At 41.9% G+C, this 13890-nt stretch overlaps 1 protein-coding gene across 4 annotated transcripts in view; it reads left to right on the forward strand.

Annotated features, from left to right (window-relative positions):
* METTL15 (methyltransferase 15, mitochondrial 12S rRNA N4-cytidine) overlaps positions 1 to 13890 on the forward strand; it is a 560008-nt gene that overhangs the window by 405687 nt on the left and 140431 nt on the right. For all 4 annotated transcript variants that reach the window (XM_063944421.1, XM_063944422.1, XM_063944423.1 and 1 more), the window contains exon 4: positions 7822 to 8013. In XM_063944421.1, coding sequence (XP_063800491.1) covers positions 7822 to 8013 — 192 coding nt within the window. The remainder of the gene's footprint in view (positions 1 to 7821; positions 8014 to 13890) is intronic.

Raw genomic sequence — 13890 nt, forward strand, 5'->3', positions numbered from 1 at the left:
GAACATAATACAGTACAGAAACAATGAAATGCAGACAAGCTTTTCATAAAATACAGAGAGGATGGATATACTAAAGGGGTAGTAAAGGAAATGCGTGAGTAAGGATTATAGATTGGGGGCCATTTAAACTGTGCAGGGAAGGGCGTTCCATAGAGTCAGAACCGCATGGCTAAAAGCTCGACCCCCAGATGAATTCCAGGAGATTGTAGTTATTACTTAAAGTCCTTCATCTACAGATTGCAGTAATCGAGCAGGGCAGTATGGAATCAGAAGCTCCGTTGAGGTACCTAGGGCCCTGGTTATCAGAAGCTGCGTCAGGTATCTAGGGCCCTGGTTATCAGAAGCTGCTTCAGCTACCCTATGGCCTTGGTTATCAGAGCCTGCTTCAGGTACCTAGGACCTTGGTTATCGGAGGCTGCTTCAGGTACCTAGGGCCCTGATTATCAGAGGCGGCTTCAGGTACCTTGGGCCCTGGTTATCAGAGGCTGCTTCAGGTACCTCAGGCCCTAGTTATTAGACGCTGCTTCAGGTACCTAGGGCCCTGGTTATCAGAGGCTGCTTCAGGTACCTATGGCCCTGGTTATCAGAAGCTGCTTCACTTACTTAGGGCTCTGATTATCAGAGGCTGCTTCAGCTACCTCAGGCCCTGGTTATCAGAGGCTGCTTCAGGTACTTAGGACCTAGTTATCAGAGGCTGCATCAGGTACCTAGGGCCCTGGTTATCAGAGGCTGCTTCAGGTACCTAGGGCCCTGGTTATCAGAGGCTGCTTCAGGTACCTAGGGCCCTGGTTATCAGAGGCTGCTTCAGGTACCTAGGACCCTGGTTATCAGAGGCTGCTTCAGGTTCCTAGGGCCCTGGTTATCAGAAGCTGCTTCAGCTACCTCAGGCCCTGGTTATCAGAGGCTGCTTCAGGTACCTAGGGCCCTGGTTATCAGAGGCTGCTTCAGGTACCTAGGGCCCTGGTTATCAGAGGCTGCTTCAGGTATCTAGGGCCCTGGTTATCAGAGGGTGCTTCAGGTACCTAGGGCCCCGATTATCAGAAGCTGCTTCAGGTACCTATGGCCCTGGTTATGTAGGGCTTTGAAAGTCCGTAAGACCATCTGGAAATAGATTTGCAATTTTACAGGCAGGCAGTGGAGGGAGTAGAGAATGGATGTTATGTGGCTGGAACGGGGCTGGTTGGTTAGCAGCTGCATTTTTTACCAGCTGTAATCGAGATTATACAAATGCAAGTATGGCTTGTGGCAGATGTACAGAGGGAATTAGTGCATGCTTCTGGCTATGTTCCGCAGATGAAAGACTGACAATTTGATTGTGAATACCTGATGTTTAAGTGGCAAACCACCATCCAGGGTAATGCCAAGATCCTGCACATGATCAGTGTTTTGTAATTCTGATCCCCAAGTGTAAAGCTGGGTACACAATTGTTCAATCCCTGGCTGATCAGGTAAATTACTCCCAATCAGTCAGGCGATGTATGTATCAAGCTGTGACCTCCTGTGAGATGGGGGCAGCAGCTCCACTATGGGGATCAGGAGGTCGCATGTGCAGCACATGAGATGCGACATCCCAGTCTCGACCATTGCAGGAGCGTTATAAGCCGTTTATTGGCTAACACTCCTTCATCGACGCTGCATACACACCTATATAATCAACGTCCATTCACCCGATATTGGGAGAACGGTCCAACGATTGTATAGGTGTTTACCTAGCTTTAGTCCAGTTGGTTGGCTATGCTGCACTCTCCACTTTAGAATCCTTCAAAAGCAGACTGAAGACTTACCTATTTACTCACGCATTTCACTAATATCTATTATTAAGCTTCTTTTATATTTTTTGCTGTAAAGGCAAATGTAAAGCACTCTGAGTCCTATTAGGAGAAAAGTGATGTATAAATAACATTATTATTATTATTATTATTATTATTATATGAATTTTAGACCGATGCTGTTGTTGTTGTTGTTGTTGTTGTTGTTGTTGTTTTGTTCTTTTTAGAATGTCTTTTAACTTGTAGGGCAGTTCCCTAGACCGATAAATAGACCATTCTAATTTGAATCCATCCAAGAGAAGGAGTTGTTTTGAAAACCATGAGGTTCAAAGCTGTTTTTGTGACATTGGGCAATAGAGCAATGAACTTATTGAATCAAAAGAACTTTGAAGAAAGTAATATACATTATCCCACCATGAATGATTTTTTTGTTCTGCATAATTGGTCATATAGCTCTTTAAATGGATAGGGGAAGCTACAAAGGCTGTTTTATTACCACTTAGTCAAACAGAGATTTAATTGTGATCTTACCACATTTCAGATCTCTGTGTACTGTAGATGAAAAAGGAATGTTGCACTTGTGTCATTATGCCATACCCCAGGATTAGTGAACTGTTAACTGTTATGGGTTCTAATTCTGGCAATACATGATGGTACTTGTAGTTCCTCAACAATAGCCAATATCTTTGGTAACTTTCATTTAATTTGTGCTATAAACATTTAATTAGAGTTTAAGTACCACTTCTTAAAATAACTAGAAAACCCCCCACCAAAAATGCATTTATTCCATAGCAAAAAAGGGTCATTTTATTTAACAACAAAATGGGTGTTACTCATATCTGCAAGCATGCGCTACGCATAATCAGCTTCATTAAGCCTCATTATCATTCCTTAGTATTTTTGCCATTGCTACAGACAGTAGAACTTTGTTTTAGGAAATACAATTGGTCCAGAAAACAGTTTCATATGCTCATTTCTTTCATGCAAGCAAATATCACTGAGCTGCATTCATTGTGGGCAGACTGAATAGCCACTGGCTATGTGTATTGGTAGACTTTTTCACTCTGGACAATTTTTCCACTGAATGTTTAATCCGTACCCTTGTGTTCTGATTAGTGAGCGCAAAAGTCATTAAAGTTCAAATTGACCCTTTTTCTGTCTGATTGGTGGCTTCCGGCCTGGATTAATTCCTTTGAAATGTAATATTGTAGTAAAATGTGTATTTTGGAATACACGAGTTCAAAAATTCATGTCCATCTTTCAAAAAGTGAGCGGATAGAGATGGATGAGCGCTGTGGCCCTATGACCCCTTCTAGAGTTGGTCCATTTAAAATGAAAGGGTTAATACAATCTAAAATGTGTTGCATCTTAATTTGATGTTAACATGAGTTGGTTTAAGGATTAATAAAACAGCTACCTTTTTACCCAATCAATCCAATTTTTATGAAAAATGGAACAAAATCCTAGATAGATGTTCCCTTGAACTTATTAATCTCATTATTGAGGACAGGCAAACATCATTACAACATATCAGTGAAAATATCCATATCTATGAAAAACGCTTTGAACCACTGTCAAAGATGGATGATTTCAACAACTTAATGAAAATGACCAATGAGAAGATAGGCAAATTGGAGGATAACATTATGCAACAAAAACAGAGAAAGTTTGAGAGATAAAGACGAACAAGAACTGTTCAAACTAAATACTAATACAAAAGAACCATACACAATACCCGAACCGCAAATCAAAACACACAAAGATGGAAGAACACTAGGACCAATCAAGAATAAAACACCGAATATAAAGAAAGAAAATTATGGAAGAATACAGAAACAACCAACTACAGACCAACTGCTCAAACTACAAGAATGCATCATCAAAATACTGGATGATGGAAGGAACCACTCATCAAAAACACTCCAGCAAGATCCAATACTAGAAACTATCCAGCCTACAATAAAAGAAATTTCACCTATAACAATACATACAGACTGATAAAGAATTCATACAAAGCAGGACAGAGACAAGCAATACAAGAAGAAGATGACCAATACAAACAACTTTTACAGACTATACAGAATAAAAATTTACAGAAAACTTTGCAGCCAAGAAAAAATTCAACCAAGAGAAACTACTGTGAAGAAACGGATGATGAATCTGAATATGAGGAAGACTGTTTTTTTAGACATCAACCGGGGAATCAGGAAACCACCAGACACAACAACACCCAGAAACAAGAAAATGAAAGAAGGAAGGAATATAGAAGGAGGGGAAAGAGAGGAGGAGCAAGAAGAAAGACTAACAAATAAAGAAGCCTTCAGTGTTCAATTTGAGCAAGAAAATCCTTACAAAAGCACAACTAGATATTCTGCAAAAAGGCTTGAAGTTTGCTCCCCGCAAAGTTTGCATCGCAAGCTGTATACACGTGGTGCGATATGCGCTATATTTTCCTGCGATGTGGAATATATATATATATATATATACACTGCTCAAAAAAATAAAGGGAACACTTAACACAATGTAACTCCAAGTCAATCACACTTCTGTGAAATCAAACTGTGCACTTCGGAAACAACACTGATTGACAATCAATTTCACATGCTGATGTGCAAATGGAATAGACAACAGGTGGAAATTATAGGCAATTAGCAAGACACCCCCAGCTGGATATCACTCACCCGTCCGACCTCACGGCAGCTTCCACTCTGCTTCATCACGCTGCTGGAGCCGGGTGGAAGCTGCCGTGAGGTCGGGCGGCTGAGTGACATCCTGCTGCAACGCTACTCCGTAGCACTGTTCTCCCTGTATGCCCGCCGGCTGTCCCCCCGCGGCTCGCCCCCCCCCCCCCCCCCCCCCCCCCTCTCCTCCTCTGCGTCCCATCTAAATTCGACTTGAAAAAGTCGTATTTTAGATGGGATTGAATAGGAGTTGTCGGATCCATTCCGACAAATACATATCGGAAGAGATCCGACTTTAATTGAATATACCCCTAAATATATATAAGTGAAGGTTAGGGGGAGTTGAATCATTCAAAATATACACTGGAAGGGGTGGGGGGCAAAAAGTCATTACATTTATACAAGTTAAGGAATTGATCACAAAATGAATATATATATACTGCTCAAAAAAATAAAAAAATAAAGGGAACACTTAAACAACACAATGTAACTCCAAGTCAATCACACAAACTGTCCACTTAGGAAGCAACACTGATTGACAATCAATTTCACATGCTGTTGTGCAAATGGAATAGACAACAGGTTGAAATTATAGGCACTTAGCAAGAAACCCCCAATAAAGGAGTTGTTCTGCAGGTGGTGACCACAGACCACTTCTCAGCTCCTATGCTTTCTGGCTGATGTTTTGGTCACTTTTGAAAGCTGGCGGTGCTTTCACTCTAGTGGTAGCATGAGACGGAGTCTACAACCCACACAAGTGGCTCAGGTAGTGCAGCTCATCCAGGATGGCACATCAGTGCGAGCTGTGGCAAGAAGGTTTGCTGTGTTTGTCAGTGTAGTGTCCAGAGCATGGAGTCGCTACCAGGAGACAGGCCAGTACATCAGGAGACGTGGAGAAGGCCGTAGGAGGGCAACAACCCAGCAGCAGGACCGCTACCTCCGCCTTTGTGCAAGGAGGAACAGGAGGAATACTGCCGGAGCCCTGCAAAATGACCTCCAGCAAGCCACAAATGTGCATGTGTCTACTCAAACGATCAGAAACAGACTCCATGAGGGTGGTATGAGGGCCCGACGTCCACAGGTGGGGGTTGTGCTTACAGCCCAACACCGTGCAGGACGTTTGGCATTTGCCAGAGAACACCAAGATTGGCAAATTCGCCACTGGCGCCCTGTGCTCTTCACAGATGAAAGTAGGTTCTCACTGAGCATGTGTGACAGACGTGACAGAGTCTGGAGACGCCAAGGAGAACGTTCTGCTGCCTGCAGCATCATCCAGCGTGACCGGTTTGGCAGTGGGTCAGTAATGGAGTGGGGTGGCATTTCTTTGGGGGGGCTGCACAGCCCTCCATGTGCTCGCCAGAGGTAGCCCGACTGCCATTAGGTACCGAGATGAGATCCTCAGACCCCTTGTGAGACCATATGCTGGTGCGGTTGGTCCTGGGTTCCTCCTAATGTAAGACAATGCTAGACCTCACGTGGCTGGAGTGTGTCAGCAGTTCCTGCAAGACAAAGGCATTGATGCTATGGACTGGCCCGCCCGTTCCCCAGACCTGAATCCAATTGAGCACATCTGGGACATCATGTCTTGCTCCATCCACCAACGCTACATTGCACCACAGACTGTCCAGGAGTTGGCGGATGCTTTAGTCCAGGTCTGGGAGGAGATCCCTCAGGAGACCATCCGCCACCTCATCAGGAGCATGCCCAGGCGATGTAGGGAGGTCATACAGGCACGTGGAGGCCACACACACTACTGAGCCTCATTTTGACTTGTTTTAAGGACATTACATCAAAGTTGGATCAGCCTGTAGTGTGTTTTTCCACTTTCATTTTGAGGGTGACTCCAAATCCAGACCTCCATGGGTTAATAAATTTGATTTCCACTGATAATTTTTGTGTGATTTTGTTGTCAGCACATTCAACTACTGTATGTAAAGAACAAAGTATTTAATAAGAATATTTAATTTATTCCGATCTAGGATGTGTTATTTTAGTGTTCCCTCTATTTTCTTGAGCAGTGTGTATGTATGCATGTATGTATGTGTATATATATATATATATATATATATATGTATATATATATAAAATAGCACTGTGTGTATGCATTTTAACTCTGCTCTTCACCTCTATGGGGGGAATTCAGGTGTGTTGCAGGAGAGCGGCCACTATATGGCTCCCAATGGAGCAATTCAACTGTTACTCTGTTCGGGCGATCACATTGACATTACAGTTATGTTCAGTCATTTTGATGGGCTGGTAATTAGTCCAGTTAATTAGACCAGCACAGAACCTGCACCTAGTGCACACTGCCGCTCATTGTATAGACTGGACAACAACCCTCTTTTAATTTGTTTGTGCATTACACAATATAGATGGAAAACGTTTTATGTCATACATGTGACCCAATCTGACGATTTCTGATAACATACTGCTATGTTGTCCAACAAGGACAGTATAGATGTATGCTGTATTTGGATAGAAGTTACATCATTGCCATCCCCTTGTTAACAGGAAGGGTTTATTATACAGTAAGTGTTTGTCTTACAGGAAGTGTTCTACAGCCATTCAACATGATTGCAGAGAGTAGAAACACACTTCTGCAGTTCTCCTGATATGCACACAGACTAATTTTACGGCATGTAGTTATGTGACCGGCGGTCGGGGACCGCTGGTCACTATACCGACGCCACATTCTGACCAATTAACAGCCCGACAGTCTGCATGCTGACTGACAGGGACTATTCCCACTCGTGGTTGTCCATGACACCCACAGAGTGGGAATAAAACTTGTGGCGAGTGCAGCGAGCCACCGTGTTCGCTGAGTGGCGAGTGCAGCGAGCCCGCATGGGGCTTTGTTGCGCACGCCCCCCACGACAATCTAAAGCTCCGGGATCCCAGCGTTGGTATGGTGACCGGCGGCATCCCAAACGCCGGTCACCCGAACCCAACCCGAATTTTCCAGACAGCATGGTACAGTTAGTGGTAAATTATGTTACAGTAGTTACGTGGTTACATGAACATAGTGAAGTGGGTAGCCTTTAATATAGATGGAGACAGTGACAACCACCTTTAGCAGTCTTAAGATGTCCAAACAGTTGCTACAGGTGACTGGATCAATGTCTAATGTAGCTCCAACTATAGGTGACCACATGGGATGACCTGCTGGCCAGATCATTTCAGCTATCAGCGAGGTGGATTGTGAGGTTGAATAGTGGTCACCTGTGGCACTGTAACAAGTTTTATGTCCACAAGCCGCGATATCAGGCCAGTAGCCCCATGTCTGTTGTAATACTAGTAACATATTCATTTGTATATATATTTATTATGTTTTACATTACTTTGATCCTGTTAAACCATTTTTTTTAAACCAGTTATCAGATACAGCCATTGTTGGGAAGATTCAGTGAATGTGAGAACCTTCTGCTCTCTGTGGGAGTTGAACCTGGAACACTAGATGGAGTTCTGATCGATGCTGGTTGTTCCTCCATGCAGTTTGACACACCAGAACGAGGTTTTTCGCTTAGCAAAGATGGTCCATTAGACATGAGAATGGATCATGACAGGTAAGCAGAAATATTACACAGAATAAAATGTAAATTTATCATGTAAACTATTTTTTATTTTCGTAAAAAAAAAGTCTTTCTATATTATTGTAGCATGTTTATATAATCCTTATGCATTGCCATTGTTATTACCATCCGCGAAAAGGGTTATAAAAGTTCTTCTTGGGCATCAACATGTTGGAAGTTTTACAAATTTCCAAATAAAATACAGTATGTTACATTGTCCTACATGTTACATATATTTTTACTTTGGTCAACTTAAAAATAAATAAAGCTAAAGATCTTTTCCTTTAGGATACTGCATTTCACCTTTTATCTGATAGTGTGCCTCTTCACCTTCACCTTCACTCTGAAGCATACTTGCCTACTCTCCCGAAACGGACAGGAGGGTCCTGAAAATCAGGTGGTTCTCATGGCCCCCTGGAACAATTGTCAAGTCTCCCAATTTCAGCTGCACCCCACAACTCGCTGTATTGCGTTGCCATAGCCACTGCTGCATAATGCCAGTAATCTTAAAATTGAATAGCAGGGGCGTGGCCACAATTACACAATCGTGGCCACCATGTCCCCTGTACCGCCTCCTTTGTAGTGCTGTGCCCCTACCCCCGCCTCCTGTTATATGCTGAGGTGGTAAATTGAGCATCCTAAGGTAGCTCTGGGCGACTCTCTTGGCTTAAGTGTGCCATTTAAAGTTCACTTCAAGCCAAGTGCTGGTGCATTATGGTAGCGACGGTGCCAACTCCAAAGTCCTGCATATTGAACAGTAGCACTACTCTTCCTGCTTGTAGAGGAGGCCTTACTTATGAAGTGCCCCATAGATTATTTACACAAGCAGTAGTGAACCTTTACTAGTCATTAAGCAGTCTTTTATATCATTCTGAAGACACATTTGGAGATTTGTTTACAGTTCCTTATATACAGTAGAGCACACATATATGAACAGTACTATACAGAGAATATTTCAGTCATTCCCATCATTCTCTACTCCAGTATAGTTTATAATTGATATTCCTTATCACATGGTCACAAATACACACTAGGGCAGTGGTTCCCAAACTTTTTGGAATCACGGCGCCCTAGAGTATCAGAATTTTTTTCACGGCACCCCTAGGCCCAAAGTTTCTTATTGAGACATTTAGAAAGAAATATTAAATTAAGTAAATTGTGTTTATATATCATCCTTAGGTTCAATTGTGTGGTGAGGGACAAGATTTGCTTCTGTTTGTCCACATATGTTATTGGGTTTGCCTGTTGCATCATTAAAGACAATTCATTTGACTTGGTCCTGGACCACCAACCCAGGGCACCCCCTACAAGTTCCCCATGGTGCCACGCCACATAGTTTGAGAACCACCATGAGGAAACCCACACAGAAACTCCACACAGTTAATGCTTTTTTCTGGAATTGAACTTGTAATCTTATTCTGGGGAGCAAAATGAACTGGTTACTCAGGTATCATTGTCTGCTCTCTGATTTTTGTATTTGACAGTGATAAGTGTGTTTAGAATTTTAAAGAGTCAGTACATGATTGGCTAGCCTTAGCTCTGATCCAGTCATTCTTCGATAATGAATATGAATACACTTCAACCCTTTTGTTCACAAAATAAAACATTGCTGTATAATTCTGGCCAAATAATTTTAGAAATACAATGTTCAGTTTAGGTGTTGTTACAAATGTCACAAATGCTCTTGAAAAAGTGTCCCATCAAAGGCAGAGGAAGCAGCCTGTACTGTCCTCATTGCTGGATAATTGTCTAGCCAATTTATAAAGCACATATCACGCACAGATACATTGTAGAAGACAATTGTGCAAAGAGCAAAATGAATAGATAGCAGCAGTCAAAGTCCAATTATAAAGTTTTGTTGAGGAAAGAAAAACCTCTTCCCACTTTTCCTTCATATGCCGAGAACGGAGAATGTGTTATAAATGTTATCTTACATTCCTCCTACAGTGTGTAGGCTGCAAACATAACAAAAATAGTCAAGTCAACCAAGTTTTCATTCTGTATGTATATCAGACAAATTCACCTAACATTTAATAATTAGATTATAGGTAAATATTAACCCTTTCTCTGAGACCGCAGAAGAATAGATATTGCAACTTGGTTGGCATCTGGCAGTGATTGGTAGCATTTGCAGCAACAAGAGGCACTCCAATGTGGTTAGAGAGAACGGAGAAACTTTGCCCACATCATTTCCACTTTAAAGAATCTATAACATTACAAAGCAAGGTGCAAGTTGTGTTATGCTTCCTAATCCTACTCCATTAGCCAAAAAGTATTCATGACATTTCTAGGCTACTCTACATTTGTGCAAATGCACCACTAGAGGTCTCTAAAGGTGGAGGAATGGGTGGGGTCATGGAAGAGCCCACTGTTATAAGGGAGATATTGTATTCTCCTATGATAGATGTGTATCTGTGTATGTATGTATGTGTGTGTGTGTGTGTGTGTGTGTGTGTGTGTGTGTGTGTGTGTATTTATTTATATATATATATATATATATATATATGTACATACATACACGGTCGAGTCACATTATTATGACGCGTTGGGTATGTGTGACCAACAGTAAGCAGACCGCCGGTCACTATACCGACGCCTTGATCCTGGTAGTTAGCTGGCCGGCGGGGATGAGCGCAACAAAGCCCCTCGCAGGCTCGCTGCGCACACCACGCAGCAAGCTTGCCACAGGTTCTATTCCCACTCTATGGGTGTTGTGGACACCCACGAGTGGGAATAGTCCCTGTTGATCAGAATGCCGACCGGCAGGATTGTGAAATGCCGGGATCCCAGGGTCGGGATGGTGACATAAACGTATCCCATTATGACCACCCCCTACAGTTGACGTCGGCAGTGCGTAGCCCATGAAGTACGTCACGTGTCGTTCACTGGCTTGGTGGGTATATAAGGTATGCGATACGCCATCTGCACACATATCACTCACTGTCATGGGTAAACAGTTGCAAAAACAGATGCTTATCGGCTTTCGGGCCAAGGGTGGGAGTATTTCTGAAACAGCAGTGGTAAAGGTGTATTATGACTGGCCAAATGGCGCCATTGTGAATAACCGACGTGGAAATTGCCGAGTACCATGTGCCATTGATGTGAGAGGTGAATGTCGACTACAAAGGTGCGTGAGGGCCGACCAACACTCGAACTTGGGGGCTACCAGATGTGTGCCTAAAATGACAGCGAACCCGCTGCGTATGTTGCTCAGAAGCAAATGGATGGTCACTGCAACTTTTTTTTGATTGCAGTAGTTTGCAGCAGCATAATTGAATATAACACATAATCAACATTATAGGTGCAAAGACAAATGAAGAGATAAGACAACATGAGTTTGAATATGTCAAAACCCCTTACGGGTAAACAGGAGCTACATGTGAAACATTGACATATTATTTATTGGAAAATTACACAGACTGATTGTATAGGTTATAGGAACAACATCTAGTGTTAGAAGGGTGCACCTCAATCCAAAACAGCAAGGTTATACCATGTAGTTAACTGGAAATATTGTTTCATTTCAGGAGATAAAGTAACTACGTATGGCAACCATACAGAGAAAAATTTCTCAGCTATACCATCTTTGCTAATAGATGTGGTGGTACAAACCATATGAAATAGGGAGGAAACTCTGGGTAGGAATACAGTAAAGGTGGGAGTCATGGGTTCAATCCACTGTGAAAGAATAATTTTCTTGGTAGCGCCAACAATATGAGTTAGAAGTAACTTACTGCCCTCAGATATTGCATAAAAGGATGCCGGAGAAAACTTTTTTCCAGAACACCTGTTTTGGCGATAGAGGGACATCAATATGTAAGGTATGAATGATAAAGCGGTGTACTTGTCCCCAAAATTTGGTAACCCTTGGGCATGACCAGAGACAGTGATAGATATCTGCTTCAGGAGAACCCCATTTATAGCAATTCGAATTGTCAGCTTGCCCTTTTGGGGGTATAATACACTCGAAGTAGAATTTTGCAATTCATATCTGCGTAAGAGATGGAAATCAAGCTTTTGTTCAATTGTTTGGTGGCTTTCACCATCTGAGAGAGAGTGAGGTCAGGAAAGACCTACTGTCATTTAATCCAAGCCTCCGGAAATCTCCTCCAAATCAATTGTGGGCCGAAGGAAAGTGTGTGTGTGTGTGTTTATGTATGTATGTATGTATGTATGTATGTATGTATATATATATATATATATAGAGAGAGAGAGAGATACAGGAGTGTAATTAGCGCTAAAACCTAGGTTACAAGACTTATATATACTATACAATAAATTACTTATATTAAGAATCTAGTGGTTTGTGATTTATAACACTTCTCCAATAGGAGGGCTGCTAAAAATGTCCTCTAAGATAGACTCTATTTCAAAGTCCAAAGTTAAATAGAAAAAAGTGGTAGGACCCAGCGCCTTCTGTGTTGAATTTCTCCAAGTACAAATAAGAAATTTATATGCGTACCAGACCAAACAGGGATTTTAGCTTGTAATACACGTCTCTCTGTATGTCAATCATCCGGTTCTCTCAGTGATCCAGTACATCAACCATAAAACAAATACAAGAAGAATAATAGTGCAGTATTGCCACTATCATAAGTGAATGTGCCTATAGAGCTTAACGATGTGGTTAAAGCTTAGACTCGTGCATTGATTGATAGAAACACACCCTGTGTCAGGGATTTAAGCAAGACAGAGTGCCCTCAGCCTCAAGAAAAAATATATAATAATACCCTCAGGGCTTAGGCTTCTCGCATGTAGTAAATTCTTTGCGGGACTCTTCTCCTACCTCCAAGGAGGTTAGCAGGATACCTTAAAAGTAAACTCCCAACAGCTGGGAAAGATGCCCATAGTGTAGTACAGTATGTTTCTTTAAAAAATATTTTGATATAAACAAACAACAGACAATATGTACAAAATGGACCCGTACAATAGATAAAAATGTAAAAAGCTTATCTGATATCCTTCAGGAGAAGTGTGGCATAGACCCAACGTGTTTCGTCATTAACAGTTTTGATAGGACTTCATCAAGGGGTTAGTACAAACTAACCCACCAACCCTGTTGAATGCTTTATCAGCATCGCATCTAGCTATTATATTTTGTTTGACATGGGTCTGGTGAGTATGTGTCATTGGCACTATCAAGGTCCTTACGTTAAGGACAGAGTGTTGTCCCTTTATAGTAACATACATAGGGGCAGATGTATTAACCTGGAGAAGGCATAAGGAAGTGATAAACCAGTGATATGTGCAAGGTGATAAAGGCACCAGCCAATCACATCCTAACTGTTAATTTACATATTGGAGCTGATTGGCTGGTGCCTTTATTACCTTGCACATATCACTGCTTTATCACTTCCTTATGCCTTCCCCAGGATAATACATCTGCCCCATAGTAACATAGTATTTGAGGTTGAATAGAGGCAAATTGCCCATCGTGTTCAACCTGTTTTAAGTTGTGATGATTCTACATACTTGCTAAATAATGTTTTATGACTAGTTAGACACAATAACTCATGTTACCCCCGGATTAACCACGTTGATATTTTAAGTATTATAACCTTGGATAGCTTTTTCATTCAGAAATGTATCCATTCCTTTTATAAAATCCAATTACAGAGTCCACCATTACCACCTTCCCTGGCAGGGAATTCCACATCCTGATTGCCCTAACAGTGAAGAACCCTTTCCTCCGTTGCGTTTGGAACTTTCTCTCCTCCAGTCACAGCGAGTTCCCACGTGTCCTAAACTGTGTTCTTTTAATAAATAATTCCTCTGATAACTCTTTGTGATGTCCCTTTACATATTTGAAGATATTAATAATATCTCCTCTTAGGCGTCTCTTTTCTAGTGTATACATATTCAGCCTAGTAA

This window comes from Pseudophryne corroboree, chromosome 11 (genome assembly GCF_028390025.1).
Source record: "Pseudophryne corroboree isolate aPseCor3 chromosome 11, aPseCor3.hap2, whole genome shotgun sequence".
In the NCBI taxonomy this organism is placed as follows: domain Eukaryota; kingdom Metazoa; phylum Chordata; class Amphibia; order Anura; family Myobatrachidae; genus Pseudophryne; species Pseudophryne corroboree.